Source organism: Vanessa tameamea, chromosome 20, assembly GCF_037043105.1.
Source record: "Vanessa tameamea isolate UH-Manoa-2023 chromosome 20, ilVanTame1 primary haplotype, whole genome shotgun sequence".
Classification (NCBI taxonomy): Eukaryota; Metazoa; Arthropoda; class Insecta; order Lepidoptera; family Nymphalidae; genus Vanessa; species Vanessa tameamea.
Genome location: NC_087328.1, coordinates 2,126,487 through 2,142,105, shown reverse-complemented (window position 1 = coordinate 2,142,105; position 15,619 = coordinate 2,126,487). Strand labels below are relative to the sequence as shown.

General features: G+C 31.7%; 1 protein-coding gene across 1 annotated transcript in view; it reads right to left on the bottom strand.

Moving 5' to 3' along the window:
- Positions 1–2,132: 2,132 nt before the first annotated feature.
- The window catches only part of LOC113403835 (hemicentin-1-like), a 101,637-nt gene continuing 88,150 nt past the window's right edge, over positions 2,133–15,619 (bottom strand). Inside the window, exons 8-9 of the mRNA XM_026644452.2 lie at positions 7,907–8,003; positions 2,133–2,507 (exon numbers count right to left, since the gene is read on the bottom strand). Of these exons, the coding sequence (XP_026500237.2) occupies positions 2,395–2,507; positions 7,907–8,003 (210 nt within the window). The 3' untranslated portion in view covers positions 2,133–2,394. The remainder of the gene's footprint in view (positions 2,508–7,906; positions 8,004–15,619) is intronic.

Here is a 15,619-nt window from a genome sequence, read left to right as displayed (position 1 = left end):
ACAGCCCAAATCGAATTAACAAAGTTTCACAAAATGTTAACTTACTTAAAATAATGTAATCGATATCTTTGTTACTAATAAACTTAAGGTGTATTTTTAAATTGGGTGGATTATTTATTTCCACGACTTATCAAGTAATACGAACCTATTATAATTTCTTATAATTATTGATTATGTTGCGTTTCTGTTAGTTAAACGAAAATGATATCAAGTTCTATAAATTGTAGACAAATAATTTAGTCTAAAGAAATATTTATAGCCATTTGTTAATTTAACAAGTATGATATGCGAGTTTATTTAATTACAATTTAACATTACATTTGATATTTTTCTAATAAATCTTTTCTAAATATATAACAATGTAAGATATTGTACATTTAACCTCTAGTTTAAATTTTAAAAGCATTTATTTAACTTCGTCTAAGTTAAGATAAGAAGTGATATATTTTTACACAGCATTTGAAAAATGAAGGGAATTTTCTACTTAAAATATGTTTATACAAAATACTTCACTAGCGATGATGATAGAACTGTACAATTTTTACAATTTCAATACAAGATCCTTGGACGGTAAGCCGGTAACGGCTTTCTAAGGATCATTAGTTCCGAAATACTGGACAAGCGAATCTCTTATAATTTTTTTATTCACAATAAATTTTGGTAAATTTAGAGTTCATATCCATAACATATATTACTAAAAACATTTATATTTAGCTCAATAACAGAAACGTATTTGAAAAAGCAAGAATAGTAACCTCTTTGATTTTTTTTTGTATACCTACTGCAACTCTTTATATAAATTAACAAATTCCATTAAAGTTTTAAAAGCCGAGATGGTCTAGTAATCCGATGTGGCCCCGTGGTTAGAACGCGTGCATCTTAAACGATGATTGCTGGTTCAAATCCACTGAATGTTCATGTACTTAATTTATGTTTGTAAGTCATTTCGTGCTTGGCGGCGAAGGAAAACATCTTTGATGTGTCTAATTTCAAACTCTGCCACTTGTGTATCCAACCTGCATTGGAGCAGCGTGGTAGATTCGAAAAGTTCTCCTCAAAAGGGAGAGTTACTTATTACTTTATTAAAATTTTCGTTAAATGTTAATACGTCACTATTGCGTCACAAGTGTATTAGTTACGTCGTCAAAGTAAACATGCGAAGGGTCGTTCAAACTCCTCGAAGCCTCCAAAAGCTTCGAAGTTAGCCACTTTATGTGTTTATATTTACCTCATCAACCTAATTAACTACTGCATTTTAATTATAGGTTTACTAACAAATTTTCCCAGGTAATTAAATTTAATTAATTTAATAAACAACACGATCAAGTATGAAGCAAAACTTTATCGAAATAAGAACAAAAATTCAAGGTCGAATTTGAGTGCAGGGTAAAATATGTTGCTTTTAAGTAAAACTCTTTTGCTAATAAGGTTTATAATTGTTTAAAAATGTCTCAACTTTTTCGACTATTTCATTCTGTTATGATACCCGGATTATGCTTTAAGACATTAATATCTAACTCCCTCAACAAAACATCATAATAACGTCTTTATATAAATGTCAAAAAGAAAAATGTTTCGTAATAAAGGAGGTCTTAATTCTTAAAACTAGACGAACAACAAAAAAATCTCGTTTATAATTGTAGTTGAATTTACTTATATACTTTTGAATTGTTGTGAATAAGTATTTTAAAAATACGTCTATTTAAATGCTGCTGCAATGCTTAAGCATTTATTAAACTTCGTATAAGTTATATTCGTAGATGAGAGATACGACGTTTCAGAAATTATCATACGATATAATAATTCAAGTATTTTGCTTTGCTACAAATGCTTTTCTGTATTTGAACCCGCGATATCCGTTCGTCTTTTATCTAATATGGTCCACTGGACCTCTAATAAATGCGAAATATAACGAATACTTATTCCAATTTCACTGTTAATTAAATATTATCAATTCTGATAATAGTATTTCATAGTTGAATAAGTAAGAATTATTTCATTGTATCCAATAGAACCTTATTCCATATATTTTAATAAAATAATATTATACAATTTACTACTGCACAACATTGGCTTCGTATTTAATAAAATATAAATAAAAAAAATGTTTTCTGAACAAAAGTATACGATTATGTTCTCAATTTAATATTCTAAGAGCGTCCAAACTTGAACCATCAAGTGGCGCCCATGAAAATATTCATTAAAACTTCAAATGACCTCCATTTGATAAATTTGGCGTCATTCGCTATTGTTTATAATTCTAATATTTCGTTCATCAAGTTGAAATATGATCGTCAGAATAAATTTCGTCGACGCTTTATTAATATTAATTTGTTCCCAAAGAAATTCTTGCGTTATCCAGCCTTTCTTAATTGTGTGTCCGATCTAAGGAGGTCACCTTACGTCACCGTGCCAAGTTCCGAGGATGAAAAGGAGAGATGTGAAGAGGAGACTCATGTAGCTTGTCGTGGTTTTAACTCCGCTCTGCAGCTCCGCAAGACTTGACCCTGTGTGACGAAATAAAGGTATCTCAGTGTTTTGTTACAGTCATTAAATTGTTAAAAACTATTTTATATGTAAATGTACTTTATGTATGTATTATTATCGCGTAACTTTTATTTAATACTAGTGAAACCCAACAATCAGTATGCCGTCTTTATATGTATATCACTATATATGTTGGGTTTCACTATCTTGTATTACCGTATAATTGTAAATACCATTAGATTATAATCTATCTATTTATCTATCTATCTATCTATCTATCTATCTATCTATCTATCTATCTATCTATCTATCTATCTATCCATCTATCTATCTATCTTCAACTTACAATATAACACATACAATTCCATTAGTTCATAATATTTCGATAAGGTTAGGTTAGACTTTTTATAATTGAACTGAAATTTACTACCGAAAATTAATGCGTTAAATTATAAGCAGTATGTTACGGTTCACAACTATTCTACAGTTATATGTATATACTATCAGTCATGGCATCATAAAAGGATATACGCAGTTGACCTCACTCGATTGGGCGTTAGCGATAAATATGTCACGCGGAAAACTCACAAACCCCGTATGTTGTAATCGAGGAATAAAGTGTCAGAGGTTCATTAAGCATAGTGTCTCTTCTCGCTCTAAATTATAAGATTATTATTGTGTTAATTAATATTCCGATTGTTAATAAAAAAGCCTTTAATAGGTATACTTGTACGTTGCATATTTATTTTTAACTATTTTGAAGTGAAGAAGAAATTGTATATGTCAACATTTTTAAAAAGATTTTTCTGTTATTATTACTGAGAAAAAAGGAGGCAACGTAACACTACATAGATAAACACTATTAACAGTATTGAAATTGTTTTCCTTGAAACACCACGCAAACAATTCAATATAAACAAAGAACCGATATTATAATATACGACAGGTGTGTAGTATAAAAACTTTCCGTATACGACAAAGTACATACACAAGTTTCAACATCTACAATGTGTAGAAATTTATGAATTTCAACAGATTTACCAACAATCATTTGAATCTTATTAAAAACGATCATTGTTTAATGCTTATAAGTTTATTAAATTTACTAGTTGTTATTAAGATTCCTATAGGGGTCAGTCAGGTATTATGCATAAAAAATAGCATATGTCCTTTCCAGAAGTTGAAGCTTTGATTATAGCAAACTTCATCAAATTCGGTTCATTAGTTTGGCCGTGAAGGAGAAACAGGCAGACACTACAGCACACGCTTAACCTATTTGTCAACTCCATTAAGGCCCCTTGAGGAGCGAATAAAAAAAAAGAACTTATGTCACTATCGAGACTCAAACTACCATACGAAATTTCATCTAAGTTGTTTTACCGGCTTAAACGTGAAGAAGTAACAAACAGTTACTTTCGAATTTATAATAATAGCATTTTTTTATCTTGTTCTTAAATTAATCATAAAATCTTCTAGCAGATATTTTGAAAATGTCTTAACTCCAACAGAACTTAACATTTAAGATTTGTACAGCATCGTCTCGAAGCTTAAAGTTTAGTCTCGCCTTGTTTTCTACTTCTCTAATCTTAAACTTAACATATTTGGTTCATCCTGTTTACAGTCCAGCTTGTTCTGTATCTCGAATAGCAACTTTGAGTCGACTATTTAGAATTTGCTTGGTGTATCTTAATGACATTTAGATTAGCTAGTTTATATGTAACGTTATAATGGAGTACCCTATTTAGTTTAGCTTCATCAACATCGAATTTAGGTTGTGTTGAATTCAAATTGTGTACATATAGTTATATAAATATCTCTATTGTTTGTTTAGAATCTTCATTTCCTGTATATAGACTATTCTATATATAGACTATTCTGCTTTAATATAATAATATGAGGTATATATATTTTTCATTTCGATATATTTTTAGGACAATCTTATTTAACTGTAAAACTGTTAAATATTTTCAAAGATCGTATTCTATTAAATCCTTTTCTCACTATTGTAAAAGCAACTTAAATATTTTAAAGATCAAAGGAAAACTTGAAAAGTAATACATTTCCTATTAAACATTCCCAAAATAAAAAAAAAAATCCATCCTAGAACACAATTTTTCTTCCTACTTGAATAAAGGTATAAGTCCCATTGAATATGAAACTTTTATAAATTATTGTTATTAGCTTGCTCGAGGCTCTACTAACTTTACCCGACAAAATCGTGGGATACTTGAGACGCTCACATTTAGATGGCTTTAAATTTTGCCTCGCTTGTCATATTATAATATTTAATTACAAAATAGCACGAAGACCTACCAAGTAAGTACTTGGTTGGTCTTTGCTAGCCCATCGGGGGTAGATACAGGTGTTAAGATAATTCTTAGAATATTCGCATTGATTTAGATATCTTCATTCGGATTTACAGCCACATTAAATTAATGCAAAGTTTTAATGAATGCAACAATGACAACATAAATCAATTCGTTCGCAATGTTCAGTCAAGATAACAGTCATCAGCAGACAGCCTATCCAAAAATTTCAAGTTTCTTCAACAAATTTTCTATTAAATATCAAACGAATTCAATTTCGTTTGGGGAAATTTGTCGTTTTTTAATACTGTCGAACATACAGAAAATTAAAATATTTGAATATCATATATTATGGTAGCCCAAAAATAAAGTCTCATGTTTCAATCTTAAAAAATGACGGACTTTCATACGAACTTTCAACTTCTATTTCACACCCTTAGGGGTAGAATTTACAAAATCCCTTCCTTAGTGGGTGTCTACTCAATAAAACGACCCTACTCACCAAATTTGGCCCCAACTTTAATAGTTAACGCTCGGCGATGATGGATCAGTCAGTCAGGACTTGTTATTTTATAATTATAGAAAGATTTAATTAAATTAATATTTTTATCATTGGAAACAAATACTTGTAATAGTATTGGTTTTATTTAAAATTACTTTTTAAGAAGTTCCATGAATGTTATGAACTGTTTCTTTTTTTTGTGATGCGCGGTAATAATTATTGGTAACGTTCTCGATTATGACAACTTCCTCCCGAAATAAGTAAACTATAACAAAAATAATAACCTTAAAAAAATAACCTTTTGATTATTTTTTTGAATTCAGTCATAAAAAAATCTGTAACATCGAGTTGATTAAACATAAATATTCCTTTATGTTTCAGATTTTACGATTCAATGCTATTTCCAGTGACAACTAAATATTTAATGAACCCAGCCGTTCCGAATGAATTGACTGCTAAATACGAAGTCACAGAAAATAAAATTCAATTAGAAAGATATATATTTTTTTATTTATAGTTAAATACACGTCCCGGCTTCACACGGGTAGAATAAAATGAATAATGAAAAGAAAAAAATAAATTCTAGGTTTTTTGGGCAAGTATCCTCTCCAAGACACGAAATAACTCTTTTTTATGATATAGGTATTCGGACGACACACCTGATGGTATGTGGTCACCACCGCCTATAGACAATAGTGTTGTAAGAAATATTAACCATTGTTTACATAGCCAATGCACCACCAACCTTGGTATATGGAATGCATAACTGAGATGTTATGTCCGTTATGCCTGTAGTTACACTGTACTGAGTACTGCTTTTTGGCGGTAGAATATCTGATATGTGTATGGTACCTACCCAGACCAATCAAATCGATCAACACAGAAAAATCAAACACGTATTTAATTTATATTTTAAAATTTCAACTCGAACTTTAACAAATTAATTATTTATTGTAATGGAATATTGTCTCTTTCGTTTTTATTTTCTATTTGTTTTATTATTTCATTAATGCGTTTTTTTCCTAAGTATATACATATCAGTGGAAAGATTTCTGGTTTAAGTAATTTTTATGAAATGTTGTTGTTGAAAAAAACATGCTTTTAATTAGAAAACTATAACGCTTTTATAATCAATTTATAGGTACATGAATAATAAAAATAATAACAAATTTTGACATAACACATTAATACATAGTTTTTTTTTTTTTTACTTTTATATACTTTTAATTAGATAGTTATTTAAATTTTATTTAAATAGTTTTCAAATAAGGTTAAGATGTTGATTGTTTTCTTTTTGTGCATGCTGTGTTCTTCTTTAAGTAATTGTGACACTTAGAATATAATTTTACTTTGTTATATTATATTATTATAATCAGTGTACACATTGTTGAAGAACCAAATAAAATAAAATAAAAAAATAACGTACCAACACATACAAATAAAATCTCGGCGTGATAAATATTATTATGCTGTCTATTTTTGAATATTGATTTTTATTATTTTGAATTAATTTGAATTCTGTTATTTAGGTAATACTAGTTTCCGCCCGCGGCTTAAAAAATACAAAAAAATATGATTAGTAATAAGAAATTTATTTTATAACCTACGGTCCTCCCGGCAAAGAAGAAAATTTTTACGATTAAGGCAGATGCCTTATGAATTTTAAATATTACTTCAAAGAGCATCTAGTATCTAATATCTTAAACACATCTTGTATCCCAGATACCTTTTAATATGGTATCTTGTAAACATCCGAGCCGTTTTAAAACTAATACCGCCTACGTATTTAGTTTTATTTCAGATGTAATATTTTTACAGTAATACACTATTTATTATAATGAAACAAAAGAATACTCAGCGTCGTTAACGAAGCAAACACAGTCACAGTGCATAAATGTACGATCCAATTGTATCAAGTTTCATGAAATTCATATCGGTAACTTCATTTAAATAACATGCAGATTTCAAGTTACTTGCAGCGCTGCAATAATTGTTGATCCTTGATATTGTATAAACGATGTAATTTATGCAGCGTTAAATTGTGTGTCGAATGATATCGTGAGACAATATCCATCGCTATCAATAAACAGAATTTTCGATTGTATTCCATTTTTAAATTGTTTATTTAAATACTAACCAAATTTTACTTTAAAAATTATAATCTTTAGCAAAAGCGTAAAGCGATCTAGTCTTAATATAGATTTGATATTGGTATAATTATATCAGTATGTTTATTAGCTTTGCAATAAACTCGCATTAAAATCAAAGTATCTTCCGGATGAAGACTGATCTAATTTCGTTCATAATAAACTTCAAAAAACTAGCTAACTACAAATAGACATATTATATTGCTAAGAAAATTATGCTACGAAATTATTCCTTGTGTAAATTTGACGGAAAAAATATCAGCCACTAGACCAGATACTAGTTAACTGCTGTCTTCGAAAAGGCAAACATTGCTAGAATTCTTGACTCGGAATTTACATGCTATATAAGTAATAATATGGCAAATGAATGTATTCAGTTTAATTATTTCCGTTAAATAATTGTAAGCAAATAGAGACTATATAACAAAGAGTAATTGATGATGTTAAGGAAAAATTGTGCAAACCTTGTAAAACATGAACCCTCGCGACTGTCCTTATCGATAAAGGTGCTTCCAGAGCGCAGGTGTAGTTACCCGCATCTTCTACTTTAAGATGTGCCACCTGCGAAAAGGAATCAATTTAAAATGTTGCTTGCCATGAATTTATAATGATGATAGGACCTGAATCAATCATGTCATGTTATCGATTTATCAGCACGTGGTGTTTCAATTTTATTTAGAAAATTTTCTTACTACAATAAATATAATTTTAGAAAGAGTTTTTTTTTAAAGAACCAATTTATATGTTACTGTAAAAGCTCGAACTACGATAAATCTTAAGATTTTCCAGTAAAACCTAAGATTTACCTATTATGAATGATAAATGTCCAAAAAACTTTGGGATTCGAACTTTTACCATCATTCACTTGGTATATCTTAGGATTTACATGTTAGGTTAGGTTAGGTTGGAATGGTAAAAGTCCGAAAAAGTCGTACCTTTATAATAAATACTTACATTTACCAACTCATGTCGGTAAATCTTAGGTTTTACTGGAAAATCTTAAGATTTACCTTAGTTCGAGCTTTTACAGTAACATATACATCAAATAACTTAAATTTACTATTAAAATAGGTACGATAACAAAATCAAATACGGTAACAGACATCGATGGTATGAAACGAGCCATCAGATCGCTGCAAACGACTCGTTTCTCCTTGTACAGACACATTACTCACCAGTACGACACCAAACATCAATACGTTTTACTGTTGTATTGATTTAAATGCTGAGTTAGTTTTAACGGCACAGATTCACATCTTAGATTGCAGTACAGTGATAATGTAACTGGTCTGCTCGCACTGCCAATGTCTATAGGCACGTATTGTCTGTCTATCTTGTCACCGTTCCTAATATTAATTAGAAATAGAAAGATAAAAGGTAATATATAATATATTTTTATCTATTTCATCTTTAGTATAATGCCTCGTTTTAATGCCTCCACTGGTGATTCGAGATCTAGTTAATTTTTTGCTCAAATCGGAGTTGTGATTCAACGGGGAAATACTGCTAGCATTCTTGTCACCATTTCACTGGTTATAATTTGTACCGTAAATGATTTTTTTTATTTTTATTTGTACATAATATGTAATTAAAGCCTTAATACATAATATAATTAAATGATATACTTAAAAAAAAAACAATTTAAGTAGAACTAAGTAGAATAAATGAATTTTTGTCATGTTTTGTAATGTTACTGACATTTTCAATTCATAATTAAGGTCTTAATGTAACAAATTCTTATGTAAAATAATATAATATCTAAGTAATAGAAGATATGTCCAATTGATTTTAAACATAAATTGAACTTCTATAAGTTGCTAAACAAATCGGAAACTTTTGTGGCCAAGAGAGTTGGTGATAAAAATATCCTTAACAATAACTAATTCTCAAATAAAATCGAGTGTTAGCTCCAGTTAATAATGATTAAGAAAGAGACCGATTAAGGCAATCAGTACACCGCGGTTGAAAACGTTCATTGTAACTCGGCGGAGAGGTTCAGCATAATATTGTATAAAAAAATTCACCCACAGCTGAATAAATTTCAGTAATTTTGAAGCCCGTTCTCAGTATTTTTTGCCTACGACATTTATGTTTTATATATTCACGCATTCAATTTAGTCAGCGAAATGAAATGTAAGAAAATTTTATCCTTATACCGCAGGAAGTTTCATAATCGGTATTATGTATAAATTTTGTTAACCATGTCTAAATTTTCGTATAAGAAAAGCCGATTCTGTGTCAGGATTATATGGTAAATTTACATTATTAATTTAAAGGCAGACATTGGTTATAATTAATACTAGTTGTGGTCTGAGACTTCGTTGTCGTTTTAGGGGTTGACCGTCCAGTGTAAGGCATAAAAAATAGCTTATATTCTAGTTTGCATCATACCAAATGTCATTAGATTGGGTTTCGTGACTTAGCTATGAAAGAGCAACAGACAGACAGAGTTACTTTCGCATTTATAATATTAGAATAGATTATATGTCTGTTGGCCTGAACTCATGAACCTTGTTTAGTAGATGCTTGATTCAAAATAGATTTTTTTCTTTCCATCAACATCGAATTCATATTCAGAAACAGTAAACACATCCTTAATTAAGTAATGACCCCTAAACATCAGTCGGTATTCGAGTGTAAACTTGGTGGTAGGTAGATGCCCACTCATTCATCACATATTCAGTATTGTTGTGTTTCGGCTTAAAAGGTGAGCTAGTGTAATTACAGGCACAATTGACTTGACGAAGTTTCCAAGATTGGCGCATGGGTGTTGTAAGGAATAGTTAATGTTTAATAATGTCTATGAATGATGGTGACCACGGTAGGTGACCCATTTGTTAGTCCGTTTACCTATATTATAATATATAAATATAGATATATATATGATCACATTTGAAGAAGTACGCTTTTGTAGCGAAGTATCACGTACCTACATCGCCTCGATAACTCTGATTTTACAACTTGTGAAAGCGATTCAGCGGAATATTTAACTTTGAAGCCCTTTAAACAAGCTTATGTGTTGGTGAGCTGTTATAATTATCGTATTTATCAGTTATTCCATAATAACCTACTCATGCATATGGTTAACTGTGTCTGTTTACCGACTCCTAGCATGATCACCTATGACATAAAAAAAAGAATCGTACTAGGAACGTGTCGACATCAGAGTCAATAATAGTCGACGAAAATGTTTGGTCAATGCTGATACGCTCCATGCATGGTGTGCGACGGTGTTGGTCGGTGACGAAACAAAGACTATTTTTGGAACGAAGTTCTTTTACGCGGCAGAATGAACTGAACAATGAATATTATTTATTTCATTGTGTATTTTATTTTAATTCATAATATGTATAGTAAAAGCATCTTCGCGTAAAGCGTAAGCGCCGAGATGGCCTAGTGGTTAGAACGTGTGCATCTTAATTTATAATTGCGGGTTCAAACACAGGCAAGCGCCACTGAATTTTCATGTGCTTAATTTGTTTATAATTCATCTCGTGCTCGGCGGTAAAGGAAAACATCATGAGGAAACCTGCATGTGTCTAATTTTAACGAAAGTCTGCCACATGTGTATCCACCCCGCATTGGAGCAGCGTGGTGCAATATGCTCCAAACCTTCTCCTCAAGAGGAGAGGAGGCCTTATAACACAGCAGTGGGAAATTAACAGACTGTTAATGTATGTGTTATGAAAGCATCTTTGTTACATTCGGGTGTTCCACGAAACCAGTCGTTTTTTCTTTTACAACTGAGAGATAGGGAACCATATTAGGGTTCCATGGAAGACATCATATATGGACGTGATACATTATTGATACGTTCTATTGAACATAGTAGCCCCGTGATTTTTTCCGTACCTGACAAGGTCATGGCACAGCCATGGAACGAGACTGTAGTAAGCATATTTTAATCTTATATCTTGTAGTCTAGTTCTATTTTACTTTTACAAAATAAACAACCTCTGTATAATATTTTTAGGGTATCTTAATTCTTGACTAAAATCATATATAAGATTACATGCCTCTTTATAAAATATTTCTAAATTTGCGTCTGTAGAAATAGTGACTATTAATATGTTGAATTCTCTATTCTCTAGTATCCTAGTAGGAACTTATATTTCAAATGCTAAGCGTTTCAAATGAAATGGTCGAATGTCGTTGCTGAATATTCTTAAGCGTACAATGTCACAAGTTACTTCTATATATGCATATAAATATTATCTGTTCATTTTACAAGAATCATATTGCTTTTAACACTCCGTATTATATATGAGCTACTGCATTTAATTTTTAAAAAAACACTGGCATGTTGGTAAGTACATATTAATATAATAATAGGCCAAGATAAAAATACCTGTGGAATCGTAGTAGAGAAATGAATACAGTGCTAGGAAGGACGTATTAATTAACTTTGCGAAATTAGGTGTTCAGTTTATCTTGATTGAGTTGTGCTGTTGTATTATATTTGTTCTTGGGATACTGATTCCTCAGCTGGTGCGGATGGCATTTATTCAGTTTAGCCCTAATCTGGTCATTTCAATTATAGATCGCCATTTTGGAATGTCAACGATCTCTTTATGACTTGCTTGCCAGATTTTGATATCGCAATCATACATACAAATTCACTTCAATTCTGGTCAACAATTTGTTTGGTTCAACTAGTGGCTCCCCAAGGTATGATCTTAACATATCACTGGATAGGAAGAAAAGCGTAAGCGCCAATGTTATTAATTTTTGAAACAAATTGCCGAAATGACGAAGCATAAATTATATTTCGTCCGCTTGTCATCGCCTCATGTTTTATTCATTGCTTGTCCGAATATCCGACGGCACATTCATAATTTTCGTCTCGCAGAGTTCGACGATTCTCAAGAAAAATAGACGTTAATGAGCGAATGACTCTGCAATGTTATGGAAATTGTTCGAGAACTTCGCAGAAATTATTTAATTTCGCGAGATTCTCGAAACGGTCAACTAATAAAAATATTTTTGGGGTTTTTTGATAGGAAAACTACTAAAGTAATGAATCAAGAAGATGCCTTATCTAAAAATAAATCATGTTCGACTGAGAATATTACATTAATTGATGGCATGGATGGAATGGATGACACATGCAGGTTTCCTCACGATGTTATCCTTCACCGCCGAGCACGAGATGAATTATAAACACTAATTAAGCACATGAAAATTAATTGATAATGGCCTGGGTTTGAACCGGCAATCATCGGTTAAGTTGCATGCGTTCCAACAACTGGGCCATCTCGGCTTCAACTGAGAATAGAGTACGTGAAAATGGTATGAAACGTTTACTCAAACATCTATAAAATAATATATAAATTATTGTTTTTAATAAACTAATGTTTTGTTGAGGTAGGTATTCCCCCACTTCCCAATGGATTCCAGTCTGATAATTAGCTTAGTTATTAGTTTCTGAGTTTAAAAATATCAATAAAACAATCCTTTCTGGAAGTCGGTTATGAAAAAGTTAATTTGACTTCCCATCGTATCTCATCTGAGGAAATGACTTGAGAACATTTCGTAAGTAAGACGGTTGAAATTTTTACAGATGATGTATTTCTGTTGCCGTTATAATAAACAATACTGAAAAACAGAATAAAATACATATTTAAGGGTGGTCTCAAAACAAAAAAAATTGTTTTTTTTGTTTGTTGTTGCTCGATATTGATAACGGCAACAGATATACACTTGAAATATTCACAGAAGATTTAGTTATATTTTCACTTTAATAATAAATAGTTAAATTAAAACAAAACAAATTGTACGCGCGAGAGAAAAGTGGACTGTAGTTAAGGAAAAAGGGGAGTTGTTACCTCAAAACTGGGCTCTGACTTATGAAGACACGTTCTTCTTAGGAGCGCTCCCTCTTCTTCATACACTCGAAGAACACACCAAAGGGATGGGTGATATTAGGAGAAGGATAAGTCCGTTACACAAGCTAATTTCAAAACCGCGGCGCAATCACACAACACACGTTACCGCGGCTCACACGAGCAGGATAGAGAAAAAGGAAGTACGTCATACGTCAAATCATTCCATAGACAAATATTGACGTTTCACTGTACGCATAAACCTAAATACGCTACACGAATATTTAAGTGGGGCTCCAAGACAATACGCACGATTTTTTGTTTTTATGGATAATGGTACGGAAACCTTCGTGCGCGAGTCCGACTCGTACTTGGCAGGTTTTCTGGTATGGTTTTTATTACAGAACAAACTCGAAACTCAAAATAGAATCAGTAGAGTCACCAGTTATCACCAGCTCGTTAAATAATTTACAGTTGTTCAGTTTTTTTATTAAATAAAAATTAAACTCACTACACCCTCAGTTTTCGTCAAACATTTCACGCTTAATTAAAAGGACTATTCTCTGAACAAACATATTTCAACATTGATATTATTAATCACTAACTAACTGACAATATTTCATACAACAGGTCTAAAAATAAAAATATATACCTCTATATCATACAAATTTGTTAGTCTAACATAATTTATTTCGCAGTTCCTTAGGGATCATTAATTATAATTAAAAACCTTTCAATGACGTCACTACGTTCACCGTTGGTTTTTTGTGTATTTACGTAATGAACAGTCACGGATCATTTTCATAATATACGTAAGTGGACGAGCGAATGGGTCACCTGATGGGTAATGATCACCACCGGTCATTGACATTGGCGCTCTAAGAAATATGAATAATTCCTTAACTAGGCAATGTGCCACCAACCTTTAGAACTAAGATTTTTATGTCCCTTGTGCCTGTAGTTAAACTGGCTCAGTCACCCTTCAACTCAACAATATTGAGTACTGCTGTTTAGTGGTAGATTACTAGATGAGTAGGTGGTACCTACCCAGACAGGTTTGCACAAAGCCCTACCACCAAGTAAAACTTTCATTGCTTTTTTAATTTATAAAATATTACAACCATGAATGTATGAATGGATTAATTAATAGCCAATGTCACTCGGGGTGATAAGGATTGTAATGATACGACTTATGACCTGAACATCAAATCTGTTCAGATCACCAACCTTGGGCCCTAAGATGTTATTACCCTTGTGCCTCTTACACTGGTTCACTCTACCTTCAAGCCTGAACACAACAATCCTATATTACTGTTACTCACCAGTGCCCAGGGCGTCTAGTGCAATTAGTACACTTCGACTTCGTCTTTTCGGAGGCATCACGGGATCGCTTTCGTGTGCCGTGGAATAGATACCTACTCAGACGGGCTTGTACAAAGCAAAATAAAAAATTGCAAAGTTTTTCATTTATTTCGTCTCTATTAATAATTTATCACGTCTTTTGTATTTGTATTTAAAAAAATAAATATTCGAATACATAAATGGTATGCAATAATTGAATTAACTCGCTTAAAGCAAGTTTTAACAAAGAAACAATAGGGGCGACTGCCAGTGACGTTGCACTGACAGTTAATTTTTTATATTTTCAGAGTGAAACAAAGGCGCACGCTACTTCAGTATATTTCATTCGATGTAATTTGTCGCTTAAGTTTATTTAGAACTAGCTGAAACCCGTTTAAATAACTATTGCCAAACTTCTAAAAACGTGATAGAGGTGACACCCAGTGACACTGCACTGACAGTCTATTTTTTTTTAATATTCTCAAATTAAAGCGAAGGCCTATCGTCAAAAAACAACGACCAAAAATCTATAGATTTTTTTTTTAATCCTGTTCTTTGTTTTATTTTTTTTTCAAATTAAATCTTAACGAATCTTTTGGCCCAAGGTTGGCTGCACGAATAACCCTTTTCTGCAATACAAAAATGGTATTAGTATCGGCTGCATTACCCCTGAGTAGTATGCAATAAGAAATTATACTATGGAAATAACTAAAACAGTCGAGTCGTGTCAACATCTGTCAATAGTCTAATTTTTTTTCAGCTGCAGAACTGAGTCTCTTCGCCAATCTGTGGATATGGGGACCCCATAGGGCAGTCTATAGTAAGGTATTCTGTTGTTTATAGAACATATTAGCATTCAAATAGATTCTACGATTATGCTTAAATTATGACGTTTGGTTTAGCATTGGTGTAGCGAGACGTTGGAAAGTTTGTTTGTATCGCGATTGGTGCATTTAAACAAAAGTGTATTTCAGACTGATTTTCGGCAAAGGTGGCCAGTCTTCAAGACTTGAT